Source organism: Aedes albopictus, chromosome 3 (assembly GCF_035046485.1).
Source record: "Aedes albopictus strain Foshan chromosome 3, AalbF5, whole genome shotgun sequence".
In the NCBI taxonomy this organism is placed as follows: domain Eukaryota; kingdom Metazoa; phylum Arthropoda; class Insecta; order Diptera; family Culicidae; genus Aedes; species Aedes albopictus.
In genome coordinates this window covers 11,173,931-11,185,570 of record NC_085138.1, presented here as the reverse complement: position 1 = coordinate 11,185,570, position 11,640 = coordinate 11,173,931, and the positions used below count along the sequence as shown (strand labels likewise).

General features: G+C 43.2%; 1 protein-coding gene across 1 annotated transcript in view; it reads right to left on the bottom strand.

The window, feature by feature from the left end:
* Positions 1-723: 723 nt before the first annotated feature.
* Positions 724-11,640, bottom strand: part of LOC115268724 (uncharacterized protein K02A2.6-like) — a 50,799-nt gene continuing 39,882 nt past the window's right edge. Inside the window, exon 4 of the mRNA XM_062857171.1 lies at positions 724-916. Within this exon, the coding sequence (XP_062713155.1) occupies positions 724-916 (193 nt within the window). The remainder of the gene's footprint in view (positions 917-11,640) is intronic.

Sequence of the window (11,640 nt, the reverse complement as noted above, 5' to 3'; positions counted from 1 at the left end):
GGTGATAGCTCTATTGCAGATTCAGAGACCCATTTCAGAAAGGCTGGAGAGACACGTCCACTCACAAGTGACTTTCACTAACAATAAGCCCCGCATGTGTACATTACCGTTATCTTTTGGATAATGATAATGCAAACACGCTTCCTGATTCAAAGAAAATCTTTGAAACTGGCTCGTATTAGTTTAGTTTAGTTCATTTTGTTGTAGTTACAGTAATCAGAACATTCTCACCGGAATCCATCCAATCCAAGGTAGCGCTGCCATCACCATGGGAACGTCTTCATTGTGCAGTCAGGCTTCCTCTTCGTCTCGCCGCCTTGCACTTGCTGTCAGTCATCATTTGAACACACGTCACTTTAGCTCTCACGAAGTTATGAATGTTAAGCCACACGGGATGATTCTGTAATCCCTCGCGAATCACTGATGGCATGGCGGTAGTTTGATAGCCACATACGTAAAAACACGAAACAAAACTGCGGTTTTAGTGCTTTTACAAAAACTTAACAATGGAAAACTACTGGAAGGCGTAGCGCCATCATTGACCGTTCTACGTGACAACGCGAAACAGACGGCACATTCCTCGACACGAATTTCAGCACCGTTTCCGAACCCGAATTACTTTAGCAGCGGCAATCAAACACACACAATCTTTGAAACCCCCCGCTATCGCACGATTCATTTAGAAATTATTATTTTTTTCGAAATCAATCAATCCATTTCTCACTAGGCCTTCGCATTTGCAGGTACTCCAAGAGGTGTGGTGGATGCGACTGCTCGTGATAAGCACTCGTAGAAGTGGATGAGGCAGTTGTCAGGTGAGGAGCTGTCTGGCGGTGCCCGCAAGGCCAGAAGGATACAAACCCCGAAGGTCAGCAGTAATGTCGGCAAGTCGGACCCCAGCCAGGTGTACCGAAAACTGAAAAGGGGTGGACGAAGGTCGAGTGGAAGAAGAAAAAGATAAAGCCGCAGGTCGAGGAAGCTAGGAACGCCAAACCAAGACGTAAAAGAGTAAGTCAAGCGAGAGAAAGGCGACGCGCTCGTCATCAAGACCGAACAGTCGAAGTACTCGGACGTCTTGAAGGCGCTGTGAAGCGACACCAAGCTCGTGGATCTGGGCGCCGACATGCGCAGTTTCAAACGTACTCGTACGGGTGAGATGATCATCAAGCTCAAGCACGACAAGGAACGCAAGTCTACAAAAGTTTGGTGGAGGGGTCCTTGGCGAAAGAGTAGAAGTGAGGGATATCACACAAGAGGCGACTCTGAAGGTGAAAAACCTAGACGAGGTCACCGAAGTGGAAGAGCTCGTCACGGCACTGCGGCAACAGTGCGAGGTGTATGAGGCCGCCGCAGCAGTTAGGCTACGGAAAGGGTCGGCAGGGACACAGGTAGCTTTGGTTCAGATACCGGTGGCGGACGTAAAAAAGTCCGTTAAAGTAGGGAGGTTAAGGCAGGCTGGTGTGTATGTCATCTGACGTTCCACGAACCACCGGAGGTTTGTTTCAGGTGTCTGAAACCCGGACACAAGTCATGGGACTACAAAGGCCCTGATAGGAGCAAACTGTGCAGGCGATGCGGCTCTGAAAGTCATAAAGTCCAAAGCTGCTCGAGTCCGCCCATCTGCATGATCTGTACCGGGAAATCCTCGAACAACAGATATCCGATGCGTGGTCCAAGGTGCCCGGCCTTCAAGAAAGCCGCAGTGAACAACAAATCACAGTGCAGGTAACGCAGCTGAACCTGAACCACTGTGATGTGGCTCAGTAACTGCTTTGTCAGGCGGTTTCTGAGTGAGAGATGGATATTGCCATCATATCGGACCCATACCGAGTACACGCCGGCAACAGCATCTGGGTCGCGGATGGGACCAGAAAAATGGCAGCGATATGGACGACGGGTAAATACCCCGTCCAGGAGTTGGTGTCTACTACGACGAAGCCCTCATTCGTGGTTGCCAAAGTAAACGGGGTCTTCTTCTGTAGCTGTTATGCGCCCCCGCGGTGGCCGATCGAGCGGTTCACGTAAATGCTGGACCGCTTAACGACCGTGCTAACAGGGCGAAGGCCGGTGGTAATAGCGGGTGACTTCAATGCCTGGGACATGGAATGGGGAAGCCGTTTCACGAACCAGCGGGGTCAGATCCTGCTAGAAAAACTGGCCATCTTAGATGTCGACTTGGCTAACGTCGGTACTAAGAGTACCTATAGTCGAAACGAAGCGGAGTCAATTATTGACGTGACCTTCTGTAGTCCTGGCTTAACAAGTAGTTCGAACTGGAGAGTAGATGATGGCTACACTCACAGCGACCACCTGGCGGTTCGCTACAGTATCGACTACAACAACAGCAGATAGAAGAAGTGGCGGCTAGGCCAAGGCCAAGCCCTCGCAGGTGGAAGACATCATACTTCGACGAAGGGGTATTGAGAGAGGCGCTCCGCCGTGAGCAAAACTTACTCGGTTTAGACGGTGACGAGCTGGTAGCGGTGCTCTTACGTGCGTGTGATGCGACCATGCTTAGGCGAGTCCACCCTAGAAATGGGAGACCACCGGCTTACTGGTGGACCGACGCGATTGCGGACCTGTGCCGCGCCTGCCTACGGGCTAGGCGGCGGATGCAGCGAGCACGATCTGAGGAAGAGCTAAACAAACGGCGGGTGGTGTTCGCCGCTGCAAAAGCCGCGCTTAAGACCGAGATAAGAGCAAGCAAAAAGGCCTGCTTTGAGGGTCTCTGTCAGAGTGCCAATACGAACCCGTGGGGTGACGCCTACAGGATCGTTATGGCCAAGACGAGAGATGTAATGGCTTCTACAGAGCAATCTCCAGAGGTGTTGGAGGGGATCATTGGAGAACTTTTTCCGCGTCATGATCCTAGTCCTTGGCCTCCTTTCGTAGGACAGCCGGGGACTGGGGCTGGCGATGAGCAGAGGGTCACCGATGTGGAACTTGCGGGGATAGCAAAGTCCCTTAGCGTAGGTAAGGCCCCAGGTTCGGACGAAGTTCCGAACCTGGCCTTAAAAGTAGCTATTGCAGAGGCTCCCGAGATGTTCAGGTCTGCTATGCAGATGTGCCTGGACGAAGGAGTTTTTCAGAAGTATGGAAGAGGCATAGCCTAATTCTATTACCAAAAGCGGAAAAAACACTCGGAGACCTGTCAGGCATATAGACCAATATGCTTGATCGACACGGCGGGGAAGGTGCTCGAAAAGTTCATCCTCAATAGAATATTAAGGCACACCGAGGGTGTAAATCGTAAATGGTCTCTCGAGTGGCCAGTACGGCTTCCGGAAGGGGAGATCGACCGTAGACGCTATCCTGTCGGTTACAAAAACCGCCTGAAAGCACTCGAGCGTAAAAGAAAGGGAATTCGCTATTGTGCAGTAGTGACTCTGGATGTAAGAAAAATGTTTAAGGACAGACTTGTTAGGATCCCAAAATGGCAGGCCACTTGGCACCTACTCACGATTTCGAGCGCATAAATCTCTTCGTAAACAAAACCAGCGCACCTGATCTTCTTATTTTAGGCTTATTAAAAGTGAGCACGAACAGAATAATAAAATGCACTGTTGTTTGAAGTTTGCATTTTGAGATTTGTGAGTGTGAAGTTCTGATGCACTGTTGAAGCGAGATTTCAAGACGTTTGTCTTTAACAGCGCCAGTGGGCCGGATATTGCCGATGCGCTCATATGTGTGGGGATACCCGAATACCTGTACAAGATTCACGGAAGTTACTTCCAGAATCGAGTACCTACAAGTTTACAAAACAGAGGTGGGTCGGAAGTGATTTCACATAACCTCAGGAGTCCTGCAAGGTTCCACCCAGAGTCCGGTGTTATGAAATGTCATGTGAAAGTCAATTTCCGGTGCGATAGAGATTGTCGGCTTTGCTGATGACATCGAAGTCTACGGTGAGACGATCGAAGAAGTTTTGTTGACTACCACCCGCTCAATCAAACGATGGGAAGCGGTACGCAGTTGGAAGCTATACCTAGGTACTGTGCCTGAATGAGCAGTTGCTCAGTTTGCAGCCGGTGATACCGCACGCTATGTCCAAAGGGAAGTATTATGAAAATCTAATGTACCTCAAATGTTATTCCATAGGATCGTAGGTTTGGACCTCTAGCTTCAGAATCTGTGCGGTTTAAAATATGTATTTCATCTTGGTTTTTGCGAGTTTTTTCGATTTTTTTGATTTTTTTCCTATTTTTCCATATAAATGGCGAAAAAAGTCATTTTAAGGTTAATTTTATCCCATATAAAAATGTATGAAAAAAAAAACCCAAGATGGATTATTTTAAATCGCACATATTTTGAATCTCGAGGTCCAAAAATACGGTTCTAGCGAATAAGCGTTGAGGTACATTCACTTTTCATTATACTTCCCTTTGGACATAGCGTGTACCGTGCTCATTGTGCTCGGTACCGCCGGTTACAAACTAAGTTTCCGCTGCAACGTCGAACGTCCCACTTAATGGGTTTGACAGGATCCAACATCAATCGTGTATCACAATGAATTGGATGCACAAATGTTTACATACAAGATGTTAAAATCTAAAACATGGTGGCGGCGCAACCAGGTGATCACAACCAGCTGCTTCATTTTGTCAGGTCAGTTCACGGGCGTCCAGCATACCGCTCCACATATTCTGATTGAGCTGAAGGATATATACCTTGAATTGAGTTACCAGAGGAGCTGATAGCAGAATTAAAGGAAGAAGGTAAAAAGTGAGGTGAGTTTTATAAATCGATGATTTGATTTTGATTGTATTATTTTTTAACATGTTCGAATTTATGAAGCAAATGTAGAATGGACATAAGAAAAAAAAAACACATATCAGAGTAGAGAGACATCTATCCCCTACCTTGAAACACAGTTGCACTTTTCGAGCAGTCGCGAACCTCCATGAAGAGGAGGATACCTGTGAGCAGAAAGGGGGAAACATCAGCCAAATGCGAAATGCTTGTTTTCGGTTGTAATTTCTCCCGGGAGCCTCCGGTGACATCGCTAGCTAGCTGGTTGTATGGCTGCTGCATACACGGTAGGTAAATGCATTTCCAATGAGCTGAAAATAGACACACCAGTTACACCGCCATCAATCATCTGAACAATATCTGTCAATCAAAGCAGTCAGTGGTCGGGGACCTGGGGGATTTCGGGTTATCCGATGGATTTTGAACGGGGTTTGGTAATCAATGAGGAAATGCATCCCGTGCTACAGAATTGGTGGTTGAAGGTCGTCTTTCGATGAACAATGAAAAATTCAAAGATTTGAAACATATATGCCATCCAGATTCAGCAACCAAACTAGTACATAAAGCAGATGCATAACAACGATGATTTATAATTTCAATCAAGAATAATTTCTCATCAGAGAGGCAAAACTTTCCCGCTTCCATCTCCATTAGCAATCAGCGGCAGATCGGTTCATCAGCAATTCTCCATTAAACCACCGCTTCTGCCTCGTCAACCCACAACCACACGCCAACCGATATTAAGTGAAATTTTCCCAAAGAGTGGTTTATTGTGCAAGGAAAACTTTGGGGAAGAAAAAAAAAATGAAATCGCTGAAATATTCAACTCCATGACGTGTCAGCATCAACCGATCGGCTGCGAAAGATTATGATTAAAAACTCGCGATGACCTTCTTCCCCGAGTGCAACGTCATCTTGCTTCCCTCCTCCGCGGTTGGAAGAGCTTCAAAGTTTGCACCGCCATGCCATGTCAGTACCAAACGACCGTCAGCGTTGGAAACTTCGTCCTCAGCACAGCAGCAACGGTTAGGGTGTACACGACCAAATTTCAAGCAATTTTTAACTGAGAACAGTTTGTAACATAGAGTACTGAAATTCCTGCTGTTGTCGTAGCCGTGGAATCTTGAGGCAGTAGTTTTTCAAACTACTGGTAACACCCTAATTAGCATCCCTGCTGCTGCTGCATACAACCGCCTCTCGCGCAAAGTGGCCTATGAATAGTTTATCGCCGCCAAGCGGAGACGACAACGACAACGACGCCGACCGGAAGTTCCACACTCGGCTCTTCTGTTCTGGCAGCCAGCAGCTGCCGGTCTTGAAAAATGTATCGCAAAACCGTTTCATAATTTGATTTATGATCGATCGATTCGTGCACGGGCGGCCGCGGATGCAGTCCGCTTTCGGTTCGGAGTAGTGTGGCTGTCGATAGCAGTTAGTGTGCCGTGCGCGACCAAAAAGTCCCCGGAAAGATGGCACCCGAGTATATGGAACGGTGGAACAAGCAGTGAATGGATGGGATTAGCGATAACCGTGGAGTGTGCGCTACGCCACGTTCGGTCTGTTGGTTGTGCTATTAAAAAGTTGCCGCAGATTATCCGCCACGCCACGCCGCCACGTCGTTGTGAGTCCTCGACTTTTGCTTCGCCGCGCCGTTTTGTTGGCTGTCGATGAAGCATGGGATCCAGTCAACCTCGAACTTATCAAGATTGCGCTCCCGGACGGACGGGAGTTTATGCAACGCACACGGAAGCAAAAAGTTTTCTAATGGTGCAATCGAAGTTGGTCATGTGTGAAATGGAGCTTTTGATGCGATGAGAAGGCAAGTGATATGAAGAGCAATTTGTTAAATTTTGAAGTCTTGTGATAAGCGATTCGTGCTGGGAAAGCTGTGCGGTGTGCGGCTTACAATCTATTGTGTTCATCGATGTATTTGGAATTTTTTGAGATAAAATACTCGGATACTATCTTACCTTGATGACTACAGCGCGCCATTTCTCCAAACGATTCACTTTTCAGGTCTTCTTCTTCTTTTTCTTTACGGCTGTACGTTCCCACTGGAACTTGACTTGCTTCTCTTCAACTTAGTGTTCTTTTGTGCACTTCCATAGTTATTATTTGAAGGGTTTTCATTGCCTGCCATTGCATGAACTTGTATATCATGATGCAAGTACAATTGCACACTATGTCCAGGGAATCGAGATAATATTCCCTACCGGAACGAAAATCGAACCCGCTGTCTCCGGAATTGCAATCCATAGCTTAACCTAACCACTAGTCTAACTGGAGACCCCTGGTCTTCTTCTAGCACTTGTAACTAACACGTCTGTGACCGTCCATGAAGTCGCCGACCTCAGGCATCAGGTATCAGAAGGCCGGCTCCAGAGGCACGTTATCCTCCATTTGGGACATTTGTGCCATCGCCAAAATAACAGCCTATTTCATCATCTACCTGAGGGAAAAGGAAGGAAAAAGGATTTGGATGGGGATGAGATGAATATGTACTGGAGCAACGTCAAAGAGAACTTCGAGAGCTGCCGTGTGAGTTGAAGAGAACGCTCCAGACATCGCCATTAAGAACATCCTTTGGAGATGGCATAATTTTGATTGGACAGTTCTCACTTCGCCCTTTTGCCACCACACAAGACATCCATAAGCCAATATTGGCCGAACCACAGTTGTGTAAATCCATTTGATATACTTGGGTTTTAGACCCCAAGTTGTACCAAAAGTACGCCGGCATTGCCCGAAGGCCATACAAGCTTTCTTGATTCTGAACTCAATGTGAGGTGTCCAGGAAAGCTTGGAATCAAGAATGACTCCAACGTACTTTACCTGTTCAGTCACATCGATTTCAGAATCAAAGAGACGCAAAGGTCGAACGCCATTACGGTTCCGCCTTTCCGTGAAAAGAACAATAGATGTTTTACTCGGATTAACCGAAAAGCCATATTGGCGACACCAACCCTCAACTACCTGAAGGGCGTTTTGCATCAGGTCGAAAAGGGTGCTGATGCACATACCAACTAACAATGTTAGGTAGTCGTCGGCAAAACTATAAGTAGGAAAACCGCTATTATTGAGTTGCCTCAATAGCGTATCTGCTACGAGATTCCACAAAAGTGGTGATAAGACTCCCCCTTGGGGGCATCCACAAACACTCATTTTTTTTTAAGAGGCTTTACCGCAATGCGGCATTCGCCTAACACTCAATTTCCTAATCCCTGCTAGACGCAATGTCGAGAAGAGATATCGGTTTTTGAGCATTTGGTGAATCCAATTAGAAATCATTGGAGATATACCATGACTCCGTGCGGCTTCCAATATGGCATCGAAAGGCACGTTGTCAAAGGCACCCTCGATATCTAAGAAAACACCCAAACAAGATTGCTTTTGAGCGAATGCTTTCTCGATATCGTTAACAACTTTGTGTAAAAGAGTCACAGTGGACTTACCAGATTGGTAGGCATTTTGGTTCACATGAAGAGGCACGTTGGCCAGATGAACATCACGGATGTGATGATGCACAATGCGTTCTAAGCATTTCAGAAGAAAAGAGGTCAAACTGATAGGTCTGAAACTCCTTGCTTCTTCATACGACGCACGACCCACTTTCGGAATAAACTTTACAGTAATATCCCTCCAGGATTTGGGAATATACCCTGTAGCAAAACTGCAAACAAGTAGTTTTTTCAAAACATGTTTGAAATAATCAAATCGCTGTCTCCGGAATTGCAATCCATAGCTTAACCTAACCACTAGTCTAACTGGAGACCCCTGGTCTTCTTCTATCACTTGTAACTAACACGTCTGTGACCGTCCATGAAGTCGCCGACCTCATTCAATCCTCATAACTCTCGCAGTTATCGAAACCTTGGCGCAGGTAGCCCTTTCGTCATTGCATCGGCAATCTGCTCTTCAGTTGGCTTGTATTGTAGTTGTATCTGATTTTTCTGGATTATTTAGCTTTCTAGCAAAAGCAAAGCAAAGATAACCGTACACATCGTAGTTACTACTCCGTGATTGACCAGAACAATCGAAGTTACACAGAGATCCAATGAATGGTGCTTGGGACTAACTACACAATCTCAATGTGCACAATTCGAGAGTTCAATATTTTAAAGTCAATAACGGCGCCGGCCACGTCCTTACGGTCATCGGGAAAGGGGAAGGAATGTTAGTTCGACAACCGTTATTACTAGAAACCGTGGAATCCACAGCATCCCCACAGTTGTATCGGGAAGGAGTATTTGATAGTAGGGTAGGATAAGCTGTGCATCTTGGAGCCACCTTTGGTAGGTAATATGATCCAGTAAGGCGTCATCCACAAATTACGTAACGCTCTAGGGGGAGGGGGGGAGTACGGCCAAGCGTTACGGCCAGAGATGCCAGATATACAGATTTTTCTGTATTATACAGATTTTTAGAGGTTGATACAGACAGGATACAGAGTACAGAAAAAATACAGATTTCATGATCATGATACAGATTTTTCCTCCACATATTGTTTCCTCATACAATCACGCAAGATGGAAAACAAAATAATAAAAAAATATTGAGAGTACAAATCCATATTTTTCACATTTGACAATAATTTTCAATCATTCCATTCATTATTCCATAGGAAAATTTCTTTCGAATTGAATTTATTATAAAAATATTACGTAACATAAGACGTCCTGGATATGCAATAAGCATACGTTAAGGGCGGGTTTCTTTACGTTTTTTTACATTGAAACATAAATTTTGAAAAATATAACCTTTCGCCCAATATTAAGTTTTTCAGCAAGTTTTCAAAGATAATGTTGCTCTATACAAAAATCGAGTAAACTATATCTTTGTTGATTTTCCTGATATGTATTGGTATTTGCTTGACATGTGAAATATCAAGTTGATAGGAAAATTTGATCTTGAAGTACTGAACATAAAAGTTGGAAACTTTGCTTCTTTTATGTAGAATGGTAATAATGATAAAACTTATAATGAATAATGTTTTTATTGAAAACTGAAAATAGTGACAGTTTTTTTGTATTAACCCTCTAATACCCAAATTTTTGATTTTGATCTAAATATCATTTTTCGTCATCTAAAATCGATTAAAACACGTTTTAGAAGATGATTCTTTTTAATTCGCGATTTCGTGAATTTCAGTTTTTGATTTTTCTAATTTTTATTTTTGAACATCCCCACACTTTTATATTTTTTCTGGAAGCCAATTTGGGGAACGGATTTTTTAAGATGAAAACATTTTGAGATTTTATGATTATTGTTGAAATATTATTATTTTAAATTTTTTTCACAGAAAATTTTATTTTCCGTGTAATTTTAAGGAAAATAATTTTAGAGTGTATTCGATTCCCTTAAACTATTAAACAAGGATACAATGATTTGGGAAAAATTTAAAATATGTTAATTGTAGCGATTCAATACAAAATAAACAATGACTTCTAAAAGGTGACTAAAACATCAATTTTTCAATGATTTTTTAAAAATGTAAATACGCTTTAAAATACACCAAAAACCATTTTGAGATATACAGAACAGTCCTAAATATCAGCCAAAAATTCAAAAACATTGATTTTCCACGAAACAAAAATTACAAAAATGGTCAAACTATACCCCGTCTAAAGGCGGGATTGGGTATTAGAGGGTTAATAATATCGCATCGTACCTTAGAAGAAATATCTAATACACACCTCTGCTGCAAACTACTGAGTTACTATTTATAAAATTGTGTTGAAGATCAAAAATAGATAGGGCTTTTGGAAACTACAGAGTACGAAAACAACCTGCTAAAATATGATGCATCGAGTTTAACAAAAGTAACCCGTTTTGAATTTCCCCAGACTGAGAAAGCCAGTTAAAATATATAAGAAGGGAATTTTTGAACAATTTCAACGTTACCTTGCACATGTTTGTCAGAAAAAAGAAAAGAATTGCGAACGTGAATTGAACTCAGGTCCTTTGAGTGTGAATATCACGCCCCAGCACTTTTGGCTATCTTAGCTTGTTGAAGCACAGAGAAGGTGTTTTACCGGAATTAGGTAAAAGGCAGAGAGGTGTCTAGTGTATGGAACATCGGTAATGGAAAGGGTATATTTAAAAGAAATTCTTGCAGAAATTCCCTGAGAAAATTCTAAAGGGCATTCTTCAGATATTCCTCGATAAGTTTCTCCAGGAATTCTATTGAAAATATTTCTATGGGTTTCTTCTAAAACTCCAGAAGGATAAACTTTACACACTTTTTTTAGAGATTTGTTTAAAAACTCATCGAAAATTTCCCCAGGGATCCTCATTCTCCCAGGGAGTATTTCTTCAGTCTACCAGATAATTGCTCGCTTAGTAATTGTTCCAGAGATTCCATTAAAAATTCCCAAATAAATGTGTCAGGAATTCATCCAAAATTCTTACAGAAATTCTTCCAGCAACTGTTGCATATCTGCTTTTAGTGATTCAGGCAGGAGTTTAAACAGATCCGGAATTTTCTGTAAGGATACTATTTCTCCACGGATTCTTGGAGAAATTCGTTCAAAAATATTTCCAAACAATTTCTACGGAATGTTTTTAGAAATATCTGTAGATTTTATTTCTGGGATCTTTGCAAATGTTTTGTAATGCGTTCCACCAAGGTATTTCTACAGTAAGTTCTTAACAAACTTCTTCTAGGATTCTTTCAAGAATTTACTTGGGATTTCTTCTGATATCCTTCCAGATATTCAGTCAAAAGTGCTTCCTAAGATTTTTACAAGGATTCTATTAAAAATATGTTTTCGGAAATTTCTCCGGAAATTCTTCGGAAATTTCTTTTTTTTTTAATTTCCTGCTTGGATTTCTTCTGAAATTCCTATGTGAAGATATTTTTTATCTCCAGAGATTTCTTCAAAATTTCAAAAT